General features: G+C 40.8%; 1 protein-coding gene across 1 annotated transcript; it reads right to left on the bottom strand.

Annotated features, from left to right (window-relative positions):
- Window positions 1–53: 53 nt before the first annotated feature.
- On the bottom strand, window positions 54–21,895 carry MRPS22 (mitochondrial ribosomal protein S22). The gene is made up of 8 exons (XM_030328966.1): window positions 21,457–21,895; window positions 10,367–10,530; window positions 9,134–9,298; window positions 7,146–7,289; window positions 6,175–6,258; window positions 4,779–4,924; window positions 1,148–1,256; window positions 54–190 (listed from the first exon to the last, which is right to left on the bottom strand). The coding sequence occupies exons 1-8, from the start codon at window positions 21,878–21,880 to the stop codon at window positions 95–97; spliced, it is 1,332 nt and encodes a 443-aa protein (XP_030184826.1). The 5' UTR covers window positions 21,881–21,895; the 3' UTR covers window positions 54–94.
- Between the last annotated feature and the right edge of the window lie 896 nt (window positions 21,896–22,791).

The following is a 22,791-nucleotide window of genomic DNA, read 5'->3' as shown; positions in this document are numbered from 1 at the left end:
AGTTTTCATTTTGACATTTTTAAACATTCAGCTCAACATTAACAGAAAGCTAGTTATAATTTAAGTAAAAAGAAATTTATTTAAAAAAATATTTTCAGGAAGCTGCAGAATGGCTAATGAATGCTTCTTGATAAGCTTGTAGTGTTAATTCTATATATGCTCCCTTCTGTGCTTCTGTTTTTGCAAAGACCTGTTTAAATTTAAAAAAAGAAACTCTTAAGCAATAGAACATGTACTATTTATAGTTTTCCATTTCTGCATTAGCAAAGTCCCAGTTTAAAAAGTCTTCCAAGTTTCACATTTTTTTTTTCTGATTATAAAATAAGCATACTACATGGACCAAAAAATAACATCCAGTACAGTTCAAGCCACAGTAATTCTAAATACCAGAAGAATTCTAACATGGTTGCCATGTCTCTTAGCCTGTTTTCAGAAAAAAATTAAAACCTGACATTGTACCCCCTGCTAGGTCAAAATGAAAATCATTAGATTTCAAAAAAAATCACTTTATTTTCCCCAAAAGCATTTTGCTTTACCTGACCAATCACAGAAAACCAAAATTAGTACCATAGTTTCTCTCTACTCCTCCTAGGGGGTCCATCACTGGTCACTTTTATCCTTAGAACTGCTTTGCGGTATGGGTAAAATAATATTGGGAGAAAAGCCAGATCCACAAAACCATGTCTATTCTGAGCATTAGAAGTGATGAAAATTACACAGTGACAGAGAACTCTGTGTAAGGCCATGGTTGGGAGAGGGAGGCAGCTCCAAAGTGCTAATGCAACTAAGACTTAGTAATAATACAGGCACCACCCTCTCCCCTTCTGGACAGGATTGTGACCTCCCTGAAGGACGGGAAGGTACACTGGGAACACGTGCTACCTGCTCCACACTGCCCTGCTCATCACTTGATCCCCTCAAAGAACAAGGGGGCGGCTGCCCTACTATCTGAACTACTTGGGACTTGAGCGTGCAGCTCCTCCACTCCCATCCCATCTGTTTCTGTTATCCAGGCTGAAGAAATATGGGACTCTGGTCACTGTTTCAAGATCACAAATGTTTAGTTACTATTAAATATGACCCACTTTAGAATTCTTCCCATCTCAATTAGCACCACACAACAGCCAGGTGAAAAAAGTCCCTTTACCTTAATTAAATGAACTCCCTCAGCAGCCTGCTCCTTGGCCTCCTGAGCCGACGGGCCATCTGGATGGAGCATGTGATACAGCTGGACCAAGCTGGTGGCATCATCCAGTCTAGGGTGAAAGGAATTACTGCTGTCAGTGGGTTTTCTTCATTTGCTTCACAGTTCTATAAAAATGTGTGCCAACTTAAAACTAAATTACACTTCAAACTTTCCTCGGGCCAGACATTTTTTAAGCCTTCAGGTTTTATACTTTCAAAGGCATTTTCAGAATACAGGCCAATTTAGGCTTTATTTCTACTCTGAGGTAGGCAGGCCGGGAATCAGTACAGGGAGTGCCCAATTTATGAAAGTGAATATATTCTAAGTGTGACTATATTCCTTTTGGAAACGGAGCATTACTTCTCATAGAAACAGCATTCTTAATGGTAGATGGCTGCCAGGCCAGCCCACTTCACCAGCAGCTAATAATGTCCTGTTACTCAGAGGGCAGGAATACTACCTTCCTCCCACATAAGCTGGAGGCTGGTGGTCAGGGGATACTCAAAGCCACCTGCCTTTAAGTTCATTAGCAGTGAACTTATTGGCAGCTAACAAATTTTCATTAAGACTCTGAATTAGTGGGAAAATGCCTTTACAAGAGGCCTCCTAGGAGTCCAAGGAAAGACTCCCAGGCTACCTATCTATTCACAGGAACCCACTAGTCAAAAATTAGCATCCTAGTGAAGCCAATCTGAAATTGTGCACCTGAGTCAGAAGGAACGTCAGGTTCTACTTTTGCAATCTAAAAATCAGTCTTCCAGTTTGTACTTACCTTTTTAGAAACCTATAGACAACTTCTATCAGCAAAAAAACCTCTTTAGCCTTCCCCAAACCAGTCACTGTCTTCTCACATAGTCAACACTTGCCCACCATTTGTCACCTCAAAGCTGAGGAGGTAACAACTTTTCTAAAATGCTTATGCTTTTGAGGTTATGCTGTGCACACTAGTGAGGTACTGGCTTCCAGTTGGGGGTAGAAGGATAAAGACATCCTAATTCAGTATTTCTCCCAGCCATCTCATTAATTTTCTCTGCTTTACATCTGAGCTGGCGGATAAAGAGCGGAGTGATCGTGAGACTAAAGAATTTCTCAAGCCATGGTGACCTTAGAGAAATGCTCTAGGCTTATCCCAAGGCCCATCCACTCCAAGGCCATCCTCTGGGAGAAATGAGAAACCAGAGCTGTTCATATAGTAAAACTTCCCAGGGAAAAAAATTCAAACATGTTCATTACAAATGTATTGCTTGTTATAATCTAACAAAGTCCAATAAACATGGCAACAAAATTCCCCAAATAAAAAAAAGAATTCCCTTTAGAGCTTAGGCATGTGGTCCTGTTAGGAGCTTAAACGGGTTTCTATATATATTTAGATTCCATTTAGGGCTTTATTACATTCATGCTAAAGTATAATGCCTGTATCTTACTAAACAAGTTAGCTTAACACCTAGCCATATTTGAAAATAAGAGCAAATAAGTTTCCATGTTCAAACAGATTTTAAAAGAATCTCAACCACAAACCAACACTGGGACTTAATTAAGTCCAAAATAAATATGAGCCGAATCCCAGTTCTGCCTTGTGTTTCATTCAGTGAGGATGTGCACCCTCTACTGTCCGGTCTGAGATTTGCAGCACATTGTCCGGGTCAGAAACCACACAAGAATGGTTTTACTTAATGTGGAGCAGGAACGATTACTCAAAACTCCCTCCCAGTATACAAGTAAACTGCTTCAAATTTAAAGCTTAAATACGGTAATGACTATTACTATAATATATATTACTACATTTTGATAAAGAACTTTGATTTTCAGTTACACATTTTTTACGAAAATGTTACATGTCTTTAAAAAAATTTTTTTTTTTTCAACGTTTATTTATTTTTGGGACAGAGAGAGACAGAGCATGAACGGGGGAGGGGCAGAGAGAGAGGGAGACACAGAATCGGAAACAGGCTCCAGGCTCTGAGCCATCAGCCCAGAGCCCGACGCGGGGCTCGAACTCACGGACCGCGAGATCGTGACCTGGCTGAAGTCGGACGCTTAACCGACTGCGCCACCCAGGCGCCCCGACGAAAATGTTACATGTCTTTAAAATAAAAAAATTTCAGAATGATTCCATCTTAAAAACCTTATAAGAAAATTCGTTCACAGGAGATGTCACTGCCAACCGGCCCCCTGCTTATGTGGGATGAGGTTATGTGTCTGCCCTCTGAACTGGGTTACAACACACTTGCTAGTAAAGTAGGCTGGCCTGAAGTCATCAACCATTAGGAATGCTGCTTCTATGAGAAATAGTGCTCTGGTTCCAAATATGGGCTGTATTTCTTAAAGAATGCCTGTGGCACCTTCTAGTTCCAAATGCCTTAGGAACTTTATGTGAAGGACTTAGATGAGATTACGTGGAGGATACTCTGAGTCAAAGCTCCTCATAGTCTGAAGGTGGCAGTAATCCCTATAACCCTCTTGTAGTTCAGACTTTTGAGTCAGTCAAGGACTGCCTACTGACCTTACTACAACCATGCTGGTTTCTTTTCCTTGTCATCTTGGCATTTCTAATCCAACTGATAATCAAAAACAACAGTTTCATCACAAGCTGTAAAGTACAGTTTCAGCTAGAACCTGGGAGCACACCAGTTAAAATACATGCATGTTAAAATACAACAGATATTCCAGGGGCGCCTGGGTGGCATCTGACTTCAGCTCAGGTCACGATCTCACAGTTCGCAGGTTTGAGCCCCGCATCAGGCTCTGTGCTGACAGCTCAGAACCTGGAGCCTGCTTCAGATTCTGTGTCTCCCTCTCTCTGTCCCTCCCCTGCTCGTGCTCTCAAAAATAAACAAAAAAAACATACAACAGATATTCCTTGTTTCATGCAACTTTGGAAAACTAATTTTTTCAACATCTTAAAAGTCTTGCAAAAGCAAGGGACATTAAAAACAGTATTTTCATAAATTAAATGATGACTTTTACTGAAAAGCTCCAGTCCCACCAGAAAACAAGCACCTGTCAGAGTTTATGTCTTTACATTTCCTATTTAATCCCTTTTTGAGTCTCTGGAAAGTTCACTGGTCCCCAGGAACTCTGGTGAGGCCCAGGATAAGTCAGTATCCAAGGTATATAATACAGATGCACTACCACGTATCTTTCAAAGAATCTAGCCTTGTTTAAACAACACAAAAGCAGGGGCACCTAGGGGGCTCAGTTGGTTAAGCATCCGACTTTGACTCAGGTCATGATCTCATAGTCTGTGAGTTTGAGCCCCGTGTCAGACTCTGTGCTGACAGTCTGGAGCCTAGTGCCTGCTTTGGATTCTGTGTCTCCCCCCCCCCCCCCCCCCCCCCGCCCTGTCTCTCCCACTCTTGTGCTCTGTCTCTGTCTCTCAAAAATAAACATTAAAACAAAAAAACAAAAACCACAAAAGCAAAGACTTGAGAAAACTGGGTTGTGCTGGAAGAACAAACCCATAAACAAATGAGGTAAATGAAAGGTATTTATCATTGGACAATACACTGTCATCAATGGGGAAAAATAGCTTAAATACAGATTTACTATAATAGTTGTGAGAATTTCTTTTACTTACTAAGATTGTACTTACAAATCTCTCTGAATCTGGTCAATCAGTAAACCATCAATCTTTTTCTTATTTACGAAATACCAAGCCATTCCACCAAAGTGTCTTGTTGAGCGTAAAAGGTCATACTTTCCATGTTTATCTATATCTTCATAAGTCTGATGATGAATCTATCCACACAAAATGTAATTTTTCAGAAACATGAAAATAAAAAGTGAGGATTACTGGATGCACATTTACTAACATAAGCATTGCCCAAAAAGGTATCAGTAAACCAGGTCTACTGATACCCGCCTCCACTATCATTAACCAATAGGTATGGTTTAGACTGGCCCTCCACTGTGGAAGTGTGTGGCAGCCTGGAACAAGTTTGCCACACATTTACAGTCAGATCAATTACTTTTCAGCAGCCAAGCACTACTCACGAAGCACCTATTACATATGCTGGAGACCACTAGAAATAATAGACCACCACTATCTTGGTCACTAGGGGAAAAGAAAAGAAATCAAGAATGTTTTTTCACTCCTCCCTTTCTCCTATCCCATCAACTGCTCCATTCTTACTAACTAATGTTCCTTCAGTTCTTCCAGATTCATCTTGCATACGATAAATAGGGCATTTCTAATGTGTTCAAAAGGCTTTCAAAGGCCTTCTGACTAAAGTCCAGATTCTTGAGTCTAGCCTCTGAGGTCAAGTACGGCCCCATTTACTTTTCTAGCTTCATCTTGAACACCTCCCATACACACTGTATGTACAAGCAAACCAGATGACTAGCCATTTGCAAGCACACTGTTTCCTACCTGTTTTTCACACTGTTCCCCCTCCCTGCCTGAAACACCTCTTCTCACTCAACTTCACCGTGTTCCCTGCCCTTCTAGAACCCTGATCAAGACCCCTATGAAGTCTTTCCTGAGAGCACTTTGTAATTTTCTCTTAGCACCTAACATCTTAAACCCAAGGTGATAATTATCTGCATACTTATCTAGCACCCTTCTCCACAGTCAATGCCAGACTGCAGCTCTAACAGAGCACACCTGATCTTAGTTCATGTCCTTGCCTATATTACCCACCAGACTATCTCACACATGGAAGGCACTACGTGATTACTTACTGAATTGTAAGACACACGACATTCTGGCAAATTTTAGCAAACGACTCTGTTCCTGTATGTTAAAATGAAAAGAGAACAGGCTTTGCCTATTCAAGTTTGGGTCCTAAACTACCACCTACTAACTGTGCAACTTCCAGCAAGGTACTCAACTCTCCAAACTTAAATTCTCTCATCTGTAAGGGCTGCTGTAAGGATAAAACATCTGGTATACTTCAGGTATTCCATAAATGTTCAGGTATTTCTCTTTCCCTTGAATAAATCTTACTCATACTTAAGTCCATACTTTAGAAACTATAAAATATACTCACTTTGATATATTCAGCAGAATCTGGCTCAAACTGGGCAACACAGAGATTGAGGACATCAACATGCCGGTCCTGGCTGTACATGGTCTAAAACCACACAGCACAGATGGAATTAGATGAGATAAACACGAAAGCTCAACACCCGTCCTGATGCCATGACAGATGTACTCATCCACATCTGTGCCCAGTAAGAGGTAGGCAGAGATAATACAGGCTCCACAACTCACACCCACATTCAAATCCCAGCTAAGCCAATTGCAAGACTGATAACAGTGGTGGAGTCATCATTAGAAACACGTATTTGTCAGGAGTGCTGATTCAAAGGGGCACATGCACCCCAATGTCTGTAACAACACTATCAACAATAGCCAAATTATGGAAGAACCCAAATGTCCACCGACTGATGAATGGATAAAGAAAATGTGGTATACATACAATGGAATATTACTCAGTGATCAGAAAGAATGAAATCCTGCCATTTGCAACAATGTGGGTGGAACTCGAGTGCATTATGCTAAGTGAAATAAATCAGAGAAAGACAAATACGTGATTTCAACTCACATGTGGAATTTAAGAAACAAAACAGATGAACATTAGGAAAGGGAAGCAAAAATAATATAAAAACAGAGAGGGAGACAAACCATAAGGGACCCTTACATACAGAGAACAAACTGAGGGTTGATGGAGGGATGATGGGTGGGAGGATATGCTAAAAAGGTGAGAGGCATTAGGAGGACACTTGCTGGGATGAGTACTGGGTGTTATATGTAAGTGATGAATCACTAAATTCTATTCCTGAAACCAATACTACACTATATGTTAACGAACTTGGATTTAAATTAAAGAAAAAAAACAACAAAAACACAAAACCCTGCATATCTGTGCTTATCAAAGCAGAATGCTCTACAGCACCAGAGCCAATGTTCAACCAAGAAACCATCACCACTGACTCTACGAAAGCACAGTCACCTTACCTTAAGATTTTCTTCCTTGAAAATTACTGGTGTCAAAACCCTACGACCTTCTTTTGGGAAATAAACTTGTATCATCCTGTCCCGTTCTTCCCAAGAGGCTTTCCGTAGCGTGCCACTTGGTTCTCTGACGACAATAAAACGCTCCTGAAATAGAAAACATAATCAAGAATGAGTTTCTGAAGACTTATTTTTAGTTTCAGTGTTCCATTAAGCACCATTATATGAATAATTTGCAATCAAAATATAAAATGCAACTGGGAGACATAAAATGCAATGGTCTAGGATTTCAATGATAATGTTAAACCTCAAAGACTTGGCAAGATTTGATACTTCCTTCACTAATCACTGCTCTGCCTCTGACAATCAGAAATCTAAAATGAACGTATTTACTAAGTGCCAACCATGGTCCTAAAGTGAGCTCAATACATAAAATGATTCAACTGAAAAAAACTGATCAGAGATTCATCTAAATCCATTTCAGAGGAAAGAAGTACTATGAGACCTTTCAAACTGTTTCATTTCCCCATTCCAAAGTCTCACTGAAACAGACTTTATTTACTTTGTGATCTACTTCTAAAGTCCCTGGGATAAAAGGAACAAACCCAAGAATGTGGAGTCTTAATTCCTCACCTGTGTAATTCCTTATAGTGACAGGAGACATAAATGTGTCAGAGAGACTGTCTCCCTGCTTCCGGCCTCTTCACTTTTCCAACTACCAAATCCCAGGCCATGAGATGGCTTCCCTCTGAATTCCACCCACTGTGTGTGCCACTCAGTGGGCAATTTATCATGTGCAAGATTCCTGACACTGCTCAGATACTGTTAGAAAACTTAAAATGGGCAGGAGCTATGGATTATAATTCTTCACAATACCCGGTGACTTACAAAGAACTTTGCACATCGCAGATACTTGATATACATCTGATTAATGTTTAAATTAACTGACTTCCACCTTTTCAGAGATGTGAGAGTCTCTGAATGTGTTTTGAGGATAATAAAAACTTTCATCAAGTACTGCAAACAGAAAAAAATAGCAGATGCCTAAATAACACAATTATTTCTCAAAAGGACTAAGGTAATTTGAATTCTAAGTTCCTCTCTCAAGTTATAAAATGCTCCCATAAACAGCCTTCAAAGCACTGCAAACGTATAATAAAGCAGCCCAAAGCAAAAATTTTAATTAAAATGAAACTCTGAGATCCTTGTTCATCAGGTCAGGCATACAGGCAGTTGATGTACACAGACATGGACACTGCTCGAATCATGTCTTCTAACCATAATCATATATGATAAAAAGAATAATGTGGTGTGGCCCTTCCCCCAACCATAGCGTTACGTAGTACTCTAGTGCATTTTTGGGGCTAAATTATAAATCGCTCTTGTGTCACTCTTAATTGAAAAGGCTCAAACACAGTTCCCTTTTGGAACTGGTCATCAAGGGAAGAGGAGCTAGAGAATAAAAACCACAATAGAAGAAGCAGTGGTATCTGAGAATTATCTGGGGAAACCTGTCACTCTTGCTGCAAATTCTGAAGAGCGAATATCCTTTGGGCAGTCTGGGTTTTTCTGGCATCCTCAAGAATTTACAGGAAAGAAAAACGTTTCAGCTTAGGAAGTCAGTCTAACTTGGGCAGAAAGAATCCCCTTCTGCCACTGCCTTGAAGATTTCTGCCTATTTGTGGCTTAGGGGTGGGTTTCTGTCTGTAAACCCCTCGTTCTGTCTCAGCACACCTTTCTCTGCAATCAATCTGGAATATACTGTGTCCATAATCTGTAGGGAAATGGTAACATGATGATGTGGGACTGGTCTGCATTTCTCTTCTTCCTTATGCTGGGCTGGATCTTCTGGAAGGGTCTCACCCAGTCACAGGAATTCTGGTTTGGAAGATTCAGAGACAGCTGGGTCACAGTGATGTCGACCCTCGTTCCTCAGGTCCAACCGCACACATTTCAAATAAAGATCATTTTGCAGTTAGATATATACTCACCCGGTGTGGTATGCTATACGATATATCAGTAAACACATATTTGGCTGTTTCCGTTCCTTCCAAAATTTTATCTTCAGCTAACACGTCATTTATTGGCGCTCGTTCTTCCAGAACCGGTGGCATTTTTAATTGTACTTTAGCTGCCTCAACTGCCTTTCTTGTAGCCTAATGAAATAACACATTTCTTAAGGAAAGCTACAACGTTACAGACAAGAAGAATCATCTGACAAAAGCAGATACTGATATAAAATGCCAAGGACTGCGAAGAGAAAAAGCTGTAGCCACGATTCAGTGAGTGAAAAGGCCCCTGCACCCTGGCTTTTGCCTCTCCACAGTGGCTGAGAGCACCACCTACAGACTCAACCATTCTCGACACAGCAAAAGATGCTCGGAGACTGAGCCGGGCCACAAAAGCTGCTTAAAATTAAAGAAAGGATTTCATTTATTGTGTACATACTATGTACCATATATTGTTTACATACTCTGAAAATATTTGGCTCATTTAATGCCCACAACTACCTTATGAGCTAGCTGACACTGTTATTCCATGGAAGAGAAAATAAAGGCACACAAATGTTAAGTAAATTGCTAAGAAGTTGCAACACTGGGACTTGAACCCTGGCAACTCAACTCCAAATCCCACGCTCTTAACCACTGACCACAGTGCTCCATGCCACACAGTTAGCAATGATTACCTCTGAGAAGTTCAAAGGGGACCTTTTACTCATGTGATATACTATTGGATATCTGAATGTTTTGCTCTGACTGTAATGGGCAATAATGCTTCACATATTCACACATGAAAGCATTTTCCACAAAGCACTCAATACGCATGACTCCAGGAGGACCCTGGTAGCTTAGAGTAGGATGTGCTTCAGCAGGATCTCATAATCCCACGAAAGCATCAGCTTCAAAGCAGCTCACAGCGGAGGCTTCTGAGGAAAGAAGCTGAAGCAGGCAGGACAAAGAAAAGACACTCGAGCAGGTTTGGGAGCAGAGGAGGAGCTCTGCTTGGACACGCAGGCCTGACCCACGTGCCCCCATCTGCCTAATTTCAGCCACGCTCCCTGCTCCTATCTGCCTGCCTGATCCCATTTCTCTTCTCAGTCTGTGCCTGGAACTCCCATCATGAGCATCTATGGAAGAGCAGCTCTCAGCATCCAGGGGGCCTCTGGAAATCTAATTGAACCCTTGAAAGAAAAGTATCCTGCCCATATGTCTGCATTCACGTACTTCTTCCAACTGTGCCTGGGTCATCAGCTTATAGGTTGGTGGCTTCAGTTCTTGTACAGCTGGTTTAAAAATCTTCTGCAGATTCAAGCCTGTCATCTTGATGAGTATGTTTTGGACTTCCTCATCCATAAATGTAGGTTTCTTGATCTCTGAGCTACCAGATTCTGTTAAAATGGATTGTAGTAAATAAGAAGATGGTAAAAATGACAAGCCAACGAGACCTCAAAACAGAAAAGTTAATAGAAATGATGAACAAAATGTCTACCTCAGTATGCATAATGTTAATCCCTATGAAATCCATTCATCCATTCCTTGATAAAATTTACTGACCACTTACAATGATTAAGAATACTGGAAAAAAGGCACTCAATCTAGTGGAAAAGCAACATAAAAAAACTAATTAATCTGGGGCACCTGGCTGGCTCAGTCAGTAGAGCATGCAACTCTTGATCTCGGAGTTGTGAGTTCGATCCCCATGCTGCATGTGGAGATTACTTCAAAGTAAAATTTTTAAACTAAGTAATGTAATAATGTTAATCATAATAATTTACAGAGTTGTCTCCTATACGTCACGCATTACACATATTTTCAGGAATGTTTAAACAACCCACAAAATAGGTATTGATATCTCAATTTTATAAATGAGGACACTGGAGCCTCCTTAAAGACAACTAGCTATTAAGTGACAGAGTCAGGATTCAAACCAAAGTTTGTTTCTAGAGCCTAGATCAGCTCTAGTCTCTCATGGTGGCCCCCAGTGCAAGTGCCACATACATATTCTTGGAGCAGAGATGGACACGGCAGGGTCAAAGAAGGCTTCCCAAGGGCTGGAACAGCACAGAGAATAAAGGGAAGGAAATTCCAAGCTAAGGGGCTGCAACTAGGAAACACAGGCTTGGATTACGACGTGGGACTGAAAAGGCCAAGCGGGTGTCATGGAAGAGGCTTGGACAGGAGAGGAGACCAGATATCATCTCTGCCTTATGCAGTTTGCCTATCCATTTGCCTAACTTCCCCTGTTCCATTTCCATTAGGAAAAAAAAAAAGAAAGAGAGAAAAAAAAAAAAAAAAAGAGAGGAAATAAGTGCCATTCCTTCCCAGCCACCTCTTCCTCTGCTAGTCCTGTACATGCTGATTCCCCTAAAAATCCTTCTCTTCTCCCTTCCTATATTCTCGCTGAATGATATCCTAGCAATATAACTTTAATTACTTTTTTTTTCAAGTTTTTTAAATTTATTTTTGAGAGAGAGAGAGCATGAGTTGGGGAGAGGCAGAGAGAGAGGGAGACACAGAATCTGAAGCAGGCCCCAGGCTCTGAGCTGTCAGCACAGAGCCCGATGCGAGGCTCGAACTCACAGACCATGAGATCATGACCTGAGCTGAAGTTAGATGCTCAACCAACTGAGCCACCCAGGCGCTCCAACTTTAATTACTTCTATATGCTGGTGACTCTAATATCTGAATCTTCAGTTAAGATCATCCTCCAACCACCTAACCCATGGACATCTCACTTGCACCCCAGTACTGCCAAAGCAGAACCCATCAACTTTCTCCCATCTTAAACCTGCTTTTCCTATTGTTCCTTATCTTAGCAGCATCCATAGGTCATGTGGGCCTGAAATCTCACAGTCATTCCTGACTTCTTTACTCTCCACATCTAGCCAAAGAGCAGTAGTAACAGCAACAGCAATGATAACACATAACATTTGTTAGGTGCTTACTATATACCAGTACTTACTGAGCTAAAAATGTTACGTATTCAGCACATTTAATCTTCACAACCCCAGCAATACCATAATTATCCCCATTTTACAAAAAAAGCACACTAACACAGAACATACTGCCTGTTATACCTCATAAATCTCTCTAATCCTCCATTTCCCACTGCCACTACTCTGATCAAGGCCATCCTCATCTCATGCCTTTGCCTCCTAACCAGTCTCCCTGACTCCAAGAATGACTCAGACTCCATTCTGACACCACTGTAGACCACTGTTCACAGAACAACCAGAGTAATCTCTTAAAAACGCAGTCAATGGGGCGCCTGGGTGGCGCAGTCGGTTAAGCGTCCGACTTCAGCCAGGTCACGATCTCGCGGTCTGTGAGTTCGAGCCCCGCGTCGGGCTCTGGGCTGATGGCTCAGAGCCTGGAGCCTGTTTCCGATTCTGTGTCCCCCTCTCTCTCTGCCCCTCGCCCGTTCATGCTCTGTTTCTCTCTGTCCCAAAAATAAATAAACGTTGAAAAAAAAATTTAAAAAAAAAAAAAAAAAAAAAAAAAACGCAGTCAAAACAACAGGAAAGATTAACGAAACTAAGAGCTGGTTATTTGAAAAGGTAGGAAAATTCACAAACCTTTAGCTACACTAAGCAAGGAAAAAAAAAAGAAAGGACCCAAATCAACAAAATTATAAATGAAAAAGGAGACATTACAACTCATACTACAGAAATACAAAGGATCCTAAAAGGCTAATGTGAACAATTACATGGCAAAAAACTGGACAACCTAGAAGAAATGGAAAAATTCTTAAAAACATATGCCCCACCAAGACTGAGAAAGAAACAGAAAATCTGAACACACCAATTACTACTAAGGAGGTTCAATCAGCAATAATAAGTGTCCCAACAAAGAAAAGGCCAGTACCAGATGGCATCACAGGTGAATTTTACCAAACATTCAAAGAATTACTGCCAATCCTTCTTAAACTCCTCCAAAAAACTGAACAGGAGGGAACACTCCCAAACTCATTTTACGAAGCCAGCACTATCCTGATACCAAAGCCAGACTCTACAGCCATACCACCCTGAACACACCCAATCTGGTCTGATATCAAAGCTAGAAAAGGACACTACCAGAAACTACAGGCCAATATTCCTGATAATTATGGATGTAAAATTTCTCAATAAAATACTTGCAAACCAAATTCAGCAGCACATTAAAAAGAACATTCACCATGATTAAGTGGAATTTATCCCTGGGATGCAAGGATGGTTTGACATACACAAATCAATGGATACATGACACTAACAGAATGACAGAAAAATCATATAATCATTTCAACAGATGCAGAAAAAGCATTTGACAAATTTCAACATTGGTTCATGATAAAAGCTCTTAACAAATTAGGTAGGGAAGGAACATACCTTAACATAATAAAGGCTATATATATGCTAAACCCACAGTTACCATGAAAGACTGAAAGCCTTTCCTCTAAGTTCAGGAATAAGACAAGGATGTCTCCTATTCAACATAATGCTTCAAGTCCTAGCCAATCAATTAGGCAAGAAAAAGAAAAGGTTCTCAGAATTGGAAAAGAACAAGTAAAACTGTATCCAATTGCAGACAATAGGATTTTGTATGTAGAAAATCCTAAAAACTCCACAAAAAAAAAACAAAACAAAACAAAACAAAAACTATTAGATCTAATCAGCAAATTCAGTAAAGTTGCAGGATACAAAATTAACATTTAAAAATCAGTAGCATTTCTATACTAACAGCAAGTTATGTGAAAAAGAAAGAAAGCAATCCCATCGACAATAGTATCAAAAACAATAAAATACTTAGGAATAAATTTAGCCAAGGAGGCGAAAGAAATCAAAAAGGAGGAATGCAGGGAAGATGGTGGAGTGGCAGGATCCTGAGCTCACCTCACCCCAAGGATGCACAGAGGCAACAACTACATGTATGGCAACTAACCCTGAAAATGACCTGAAGCGTGGCAGAACAGATCTCCCACAGCTGGTTGTAGAAATAAGGCCACATCAAAAAGGGTAGGATGGGTGGAAACACAGTCAGTAATCAAACCCCTGGCTCAACTAACCAAAAACAAGAAGGATATCACAAGCACAGAGGAGCAAGAAGATCAGACTCCTAGACTGGACTCCTTCCCAGACCCACACTGGGAAAAGGAGTCCCCACAAGATCTGGCTTTGAAAATGAGTGGTGCTGATTTTAAACTCTGAGACAGCCAGAGGTTAAAAAACCTGAGACCCAGCATGCTAAGTAACTCACCACAGACACAGCACAAAGGCAGCAGTTGGAAAAGCACCTGGGGCATATGTGAAAGATATGTATGGACGAAGCTGAGGACATGTGCCAGAAAGACAGAAATCTTCAGGAAACTTCCCTGGGAACAAAAGTGATGGTGGTGCCATTTTTCTTGCCCTCCCCAAGCCTAGACGGCCAGACTCTTGACGGAGCCTGTTCTAACACACTCTTCATCTACCTTGCTAGCAGCATGTGCCTTGCCTCAGTGTTGCCCCGTGGACCTGTCCCACCCAACCCACCTGCCTTGGTAGGCACCCCTCCAAAGCAATTCCTGCCACGGGGAGTGGGGGAGATAGTCCCACACACCAGCATGTGTTCAATTCCTGCCAGCCAGGCCTCTTACTGCCTGCATGGGGAACAAACCCGCCCCCTTCAGCTGTCGCAACGACTAACTGGAAACAACCAGGCTACCTACCAGCAAGCCCATGGCAGCCGCAGCCAGGCCTTTCAACAGGACAGTACACTGCCCACTGTGCCTGCGGCAAATGAAGCAGGACATGGAGCCCACTGAGCTAAGGGCCAGCCCAACCCATCAGGATGCCCACAGAAATTGTGGCCTAGCCACAAAATGAGGACACACACAGTCCACACAGGGGACACCCCTGGAGCATGTGGTCTGGTGACAAGAAGGGATTGTGCTACAGGGCACCACAGGACCTCTTCTACACAAGGATACTACTTTAGACATCAAGAGACATACCTACCTGATACACAGAAACAGATACAGAGAGTGACAAAAAAATGAGGAGACTGAAGAATATGTCCACAAGGAAAGAACAAGACAAAAATTACAGAAAAAGAACTAAACAAAATAGAGATAAGGAATATGCCTAATAAAAAAGACCAAAGTAACAATTATAAAGATACCCAACTAGACTTGAGACAGAGGAATAGATGAATTCACAACTTCAACAAAGAGATAGAAAATATAAAAAATAATCAATGAGAGTTGAAGAATACAATAACTGAAAGAACAAATACACGAGAGGGAATCAACAGCAGATTACAGAATGCAGAAAAATGGATCAGTGATCTGGAAGACAGTGTAATGGAAAACAACCAACCTAAATAGCAAAAAGAAAAAAATAACAAGTAAGAATAGGTTAAGGGACCTCTATAACATCATGAAGCACAATAACATAGTACTATAGGGATCTCAGAAGAAAAAGAGAGACAGAAAGGGGCAGAAAACTTATTTAAAGAAGTAATCGCTGAAAATATCCCTAATCTGGGAACACATTCAGGTTCAGAAAACACAAAAATCCCCAAACACGATGAACCAAAGAAAGTCCACACCATGACATATAATTAAAATGACAGAACTTGCAATAAAGAGAGAATATTAAAAGCAGCAAGAGCAAACAATTACACACAAGGGAACTCCCATAATGTTATCACCTAATTTTTCAGCAAATAATCTGAAGGTCAGAAAGGAATGGCAGGACATATTCAAAGTGCTGAAAGGAAAAAATTTACAACCAAGAATGCTCTACCCAGCAAAATTATCTATCACTCAGAATTGGAGAGATCAAGAGTTACCCAGATGAACAAAAATTAAAGTTCATCACCACTAAATCATCTTTACAAGAAGTGTTAAAGAGAATCCTTTAAGTGGTTAAAAAAAAAGACAATAACTACAATTCAGAAAATTGTGAAAGGAAAAAATTTCACTGGTAAGAGCAAACATATAGTAAGTAGGACATTAATCACTTATAAAGGCACTATGGAAGTTAAAACACAAAAGCAGTAAAATCACCTATATCTACAAAAATTAAAAGAAATATTAGGGATATACAAAATAAAAAGATGTAAAATATGACATCATATATATATAAAACATGGAGGAAAAATGTAAAACATAGTACTTTCAGAATGTGTTCAAACTTAAGCAACCATCACCTTAATAATAGGGACTGCTATACATATATGATGTTATATATACACCCCTGGTAACCACAAATCAAGAACCTGTAATACACACACACAAAAAAAAGGGAAAAAAAGCTAAACATGACAGTAAAGAAAGCCACCAAACAACAAGAAAGCAAAAGAAGAAAGGAACAGAGAAGAGCTAAAAAAAAAAACCACCAGAAAACAATTACTAAAATGGCAATAAGTACAATACCTATCAATAATTACTTTACATGTAAATGGAGTAAATGCTCCAAACAAAAGATACAGGGTGCAGATGGATTTAAAAAAAAAAAAAAAAAAAAAAAAAGACCCATCTATGCACTGCCTACAAGAGACTCACTGCAGAACTCAAGATACACAGAGACTGAAAGTGAAATGATGGGAAAAGATATTCCATGCAAATGGAAGAAAAAAAATAGTAATGTTTACATCAGACAAAATAGACTTCAAAACTAAGACTGTAGCAAGAAACAAGGAATTACATAATGATAAAGGGATCACTCCAATGAGAAGATATAATTGTAAATATCAATGCACCCAACACTGAGGCACTTAAATACATAAAGTAAATATTAATAGACATACAGAGAGAAAGTAACAATAATAAAATAATAGCAAGGCACTTTAACACCACTTTTACATCAATGGATGGAACATCCAGTAAGAAAATCAGTAAGAAAACAATGTTCTTGAATGACACTTTAGACCAGATAAACTTATTAGCACATGTATACATAATATTCTATCCAAAAACAACAGAATACACATTATTTTCAAGCGCACATGGTACATTCTCCAGGTTAGATCACATGTTAAGACTACAAAACAAGTCTCAATAAATTTAAGACTGAATTATATCGTGCATCTTTCCCAACCATAACAGTATAAAACTAGAAATCAACTAAAAGAAAAAAAAATGAAAAAAACAAAACAAAAAAACACGAACACATGGAGGCTAAGCAACATGCTCCTGAACAACCAATGGGTCAACAAAGAAATCAACAAGAAAGATATGGAGACAAATGAAAATGGTAACACAACAGCCGCAAATCTTTGGAGCACGACAAAAGCAGTTCTAAGAAGGGAATTTATAGGAATACAGTCCTACCAAAGAAACAAGAAAAATGTCAAATAAACAATCTAACCTTCTACCTGAAGGAAACTAGAAAAAGAACAAGGCCAACATTAGAAGGAATAAAATAAAAAAAATTAGAGCAGAAATAAATGAAACAGAATAAAAAATAGAAAAGACCACTGAAACCAAGAGCTGGTTCACTGAAAAGATAAGCAAAATTGATAAACTTATAGCTAGACTCATCAAGAAGAAAAAAAAAAAAAAAACAGGACCCAAATCAGAATTAAAAGAGAAGTAACAACCAGCACCACAATACAAAGGATTATAAGAGACTACTACGAAAAATTATATGACAACCTAGTAGAAATGGGTAAGTTTCCAGAAACATAACCATCTTCCAAAACTGAAGCAGGAAAAAATAGAAAATGTGAACAGACCCCTTACAAGTGATAAAGTTAAACCACAATTTAAAAACAACAACAGGGGCGCCTGGGTGGCGCAGTCGGTTAAGCGTCCGACTTCAACCAGGTCACGATCTCGCGGTCCGTAAGTTCGAGCCCCGCGTCGGGCTCTGGGCTGATGGCTCAGAGCCTGGAGCCTGTTTCCGGTTCTGTGTCTCCCTCTCTCTCTGCCCCTCCCCCGTTCATGCTCTGTCTCTCTCTGTCCCAAAAATAAATAAACGTTGAAAAAAAAAAAAACAAAAAAAAAAAAACAACAACAAAGTCCAGACCAGATGGATTCACAGGTGAATTCCACCAAACTTGTAAAGAAGAGTTAGTACCCATTCTCCTCAAACTATTCCAAAATAATAGGGGCACCTGGGTGGCTCAGTGGGTTAAGCATCCGACTTGATCTCAGCTCAGATCTTGATTTTAGGGTCATGAGTTCAAGCCCTACATTAGGCTCTACACTACATATATAACCTACTTTAAGAAAAAAAAAAAAAAAGTAGAAGAGGAAAGAAAGCTTCCAAATACATTCTGTGAGGCCAGCACTACCCTAATACCAAAACCAGAAAGAAAAGAAAAGAAATACAACCACAGGCCAATATCCCTGGTGAACCCACCCTTATGCCGTCAATTAATCTACCACAAAGGAGACAAGAATATACAATGGAGAAAAAAACAGTCTCTTCCATAAATGATACTGGGAAAACTGGATATCTACATGCAAAAGAATGAAAGTGAGTCACTTTCTTACACCATACACAAAAATAAACTAAAAATGGATTAAAGGCATAACTCCTACAAAAAAAAAAAGAAAGAGGGGCGCCTGGGTGGCTCAGTCGGTTGAGGTCATGATCTCGTGGTTTGTGAGCTCCAGCCCCGCGTCAGGCTCCGTGCTGACAGTTCAGAGCCTGGAGCCTGCTTTGGATTCTGTGTCTACCTCTCTCTCTCTCTCTCTCTCTCTCTCTCTCTCTCAAAAATGAATAAACTTTAAAAAAAATTAAAAAAAAAAAAAAGAAAGGCAGTAATTCCTCTGACATCAGCCATGGCAACATTTGTCTAGATAGAACTCTTCAGGAAAGGGAAACAAAAGCAAACAAACTACTGGAACTTCATCAAAATAAAAAGCTTTTGCACAGCAAAGAAAACCACCAACAAATGAAAAGGCAACCTACTAAATGGAAGAATGCAAATGATAAATCAGATAAGGGATTAATATCCAAAATATATAAAGAAGGTAATACAACTCAACACCAAAAAAGCAAATAATCTGATTAAAAATGGGCCGAAGACCTGAACAGACATCTTTCTAAAGAAGACATACAGATAGCCAACAGACACGTGAGAAGATGCTCAATATCCCTACTCATCAGGGAAATGCCAATCAAAACCACATTGAGATAATACCCTACACCTGTCATAATGACTAGACTCAAAAAGACAAGCAACAAATGTTGGCAAGGATGTGAAGGAAAAGGAACTCTAGCGCAATGTTGATGTTCGGAATGTAAACTGGTGCAGCCACTGTGAAAACAAGTATGGAGGTTCCTGAAAAAAACTAAAAATAGAAATACCATATGACCCAGTTAATTCCACTATACTGGTTATTTATCAAAAAAAGCCAAAACACTAATTTGAAAAGATATATGTGCCCCTATGTTCAAAGCAGCATTATTTACAACAGCCACAATATGGAGACAACTAAGTATCCATCAATGGATAATAAAGTTGCGGGGGGGGTGTGTATGTGTGTGTGTGTGCATGCACACACGTGTAAAAGAATATTATGTGACCACAAAAAAGGAGGAAATCATGCCATTGGGGACAACATGGATGGATTGTGAAGGCATTATGCCAAGTGAAATAAGTCGAGCAGAGAAAGACAAATACTGTATGATCTCAACTACACGTGGAATCTTAAAACAAACAAAAACTCACAGAAAAAGATATCGGGGGTGCCTGGGTGGCTAGGTCAGTTAAGCGTCTGACCCTTGATTTCAGCTCAGGTCATGATCTCATGATTTGTGGGACCAAGACCCACATCTGGCTCTGCGCTGACAGCACAGAGCCTGCTTGAGATTCTCTCCCACTCATGGGTTCTCTCTCTCTCTCTCTCTCAAAATAAATATTTAAAAGGAAAAAAGAAAATGAGATCAGACTTGTGGTCTTATGGTTACCAGATGAAGGGGTAGGAGGAGGGGGAATTGGAAGAAGGTGGTCAAAAAAAACAAACTTCCAGCCAAAAGATAAATAAGAACTAGGGATGCAATGTACAACATGATAAAAACTGTTAACACTGCTGAAAAGCATATATGAAGGTTGTTAAGAAAGTAAATCCTAAGAGTTCTTACCACAGGGGAAAAAATGTTTTTTGCTTTTCTTTGTATCTACAGGGGAGAAAATATGTAAACTAATCTTGCTGTAGTAATAATTCATGACACATGAATTTCACAACATATTATCACTGTGTTGTACACCTTAAACTTATACAATGCTGTATGTTAATTGTATCTCAATAAAACAAAAAAATTTTAAATATGATCAAGATCATGCATGCTTGAAACTCACCAATGACTTCCAATATCATTTAGAAAAAAAAACTAAGGCAGTCTGCTTTCTCACTGCATCCCCCACTAAACAACGTGCTCCCCCAAAGGCCAGAACCCTGTCTTATACTCATCTCTAACACCCAGATCACTTAAAGCACCTGGCAGACAATATGTGCTCAGCACTATTCTCTCAGACCGTCTCACCCATTCCCCCAGCTTGAGTTACCACTTTCACCAGATGTTTCTCACTTCAGATATGAACTGCGTATTAGATACCTACACTAGAATTTCAAAAGCACCTCAAATTTAACGTGTGCAAACAGACGTTTAGTTCTGCCTTCCTGCCAAGCTCATCTCATCTACTCCTGCGTCTTCTTCCCTCACCTCCCTACCTGTTCCTACAATTTCTCTGTCTTGGTATAAATGGGATTATTCTCCACTCAACTGTGCAAGCCAGAAACCTGAGAAGCAACACTGATTTCTCCTTTTAAACTTAGAGCCAAAGCCATAACGAACCCTTATCAATCCTACCTAAAACATGGGTTTCCAAACTACCTGTATTTCAGTCTCATTTCTGGACTTTTGCTTGTGCTGTTTCCTCTGCCTGAAATGCTTCCTGTTTTCTCCCTATAGCGTGGTTAGCCAGGTCTCAGCGTTCGTCATCATCTCCAGGAAGCCTTCCCTACCCCTTCCAACCTAGTTTGAGCGCTACTCTTATGTGCGATCCCCTATCCACAGCCTGGGTCACACTATACTGCCACCTCCCCCTTGGGCCACGAGTTCCCTCAAAGTTTAGTTGGCCGTTTCCCCAAACGTAGCTGTGCTTTGCAAGGAACCGAACTCAGGCACTGTTAGTTAAGCGAGTGAAGAATTACAAAGGTGGGCGATAACAGACCCTTCAGGTACAAGGTACAGAAGGAAGCCGGCTGGGTCTAAGGGAGCACTGCTAGAGGAGCCGGGGACTGGGATGAGGGTGTGGGGCCCGCGTGGTTCTCGCCAGCCAGAAGGACGCTCTGGGTCTCCCAGGAAAACGCGCCAGCGGACGTCTGACAGGTCACTTACCCGCCTCAGAGGCAAGCCGACGGCATGGCAACCCCGCCCCGCAGGGCCTGGGCAGCGGCTGGAGCAGGGTGCCGAGATGGAGCCGAGTTCGGGCCGGGAAAGAGACCCGCTCGGTGTTCCGAATACCTGTCAGGAGGCCCCACAGCGACACAGACACTCTGAGGGTCGCCATGATTATCCGGGGCCATCTGCGCCGGAAGTGGCTGTGAGCCATTTCGGGTCTCGCGCACTTCGCGCGGCATTCTGGGAAATGTAGTCTGGTTGCGGGAGGTGGGAAGTGAAGCTGCGCAGCTTTACGATTTTCTTGTAACCCGCTTCTTACCACGTGGAAAATGTTCGTGTCCTGTGTATGCATACAGCCAAAGGTAAAACGTACAACATCTGCCTTATATATTTTTTCCTGGACCTTTCCTTCGGTTTCCATGGCTCTAACAGATTTCCATGGCCTGCCCAAACCGTTTCTCCATGCCCCAGGTTTAAATCCAACTGCCTATTCGACTTATCCATTCTAGCTTATCACAGACCCTCCCACATGCCAAATATAACCGATTGCCACGACCAACTTCATCCATACCACCTCATACACTTCATTCTGTCTCAGAACCTTACCTCTTTACTTCATAGCCCTTTTCTCAATTTGTGATTATTTTGCTCATTTATTTGCTTATTTTTCTCATCCCATGAAGACAATCACTCTACGTATGTCACCTAACCTGGAATGTCTATGTCCAGCAAACGTGTTGAATAAATGACTGAATGAATGATTAAGTGATCCTGTTATTTTCTTACCAGCTGTCCAGGATGTGTAGGTCTTTCTCTTCCCTGTAGTTTGGCACTTGTGCTAAGAACTCTTCCCAAGGCCTGGCCAAAGGAGGATGTTAACACTTGTTTGAGTTAGTTGGACAGGTAGACTCATCTTCTAACCTTAACCTCTTTTCCACCATGGCTCATTTAGATCTCTGTTTCTGAACAGATTCCCTGATTGGGTGGGGGAGCATAGAGCTCTAGGCTGCATTCAGGGATGGCTGCTGCCCTATGCTTCCCAACACTTCCGCTCACACCTACATCATAGCAGGTAGCAAGTGTCAGGGAGTGGTAGTGAAATGCATGCGAGTGTCTCCCAGCCCGTGCCCTTTCTCTAAGAATCGCCCACGTACTTCATTCCCATAGGCACTGCTGAGAGGATAGGCCTCACTGGCTATGTTTTTGTATATCACTCCCCTGAATAATACTGTTTGGACAATGAGTGGACACCTAATGCAGGAAGAATGAATCCATTGGCTGCTGTATTAGTTTCTTGTAGAGATGGCTGACTATGTGCTTTGAGAAAAAGAG

Source organism: Lynx canadensis, chromosome C2, assembly GCF_007474595.2.
Source record: "Lynx canadensis isolate LIC74 chromosome C2, mLynCan4.pri.v2, whole genome shotgun sequence".
Taxonomy (NCBI): Eukaryota; Metazoa; Chordata; class Mammalia; order Carnivora; family Felidae; genus Lynx; species Lynx canadensis.
This window is presented reverse-complemented; position numbering and strand designations above follow the sequence as displayed.

Coding starts and splice junctions, on each gene's coding strand:
- MRPS22 (XM_030328966.1), bottom strand. CDS start 21,880: ATGGAAACCGAAGGAAAGGTCCAGGAAAAAATATATAAGGCAGATGTT. Junction 4,925..6,174: donor ATTCTGCTGAATATATCAAA/GTGAGTATATTT, acceptor TTGTGTGGATAG/ATTCATCATCAGACTTATGA. Junction 1,257..4,778: donor GACCAGATTCAGAGAGATTT/GTAAGTACAATC, acceptor CTTTCACCCTAG/ACTGGATGATGCCACCAGCT.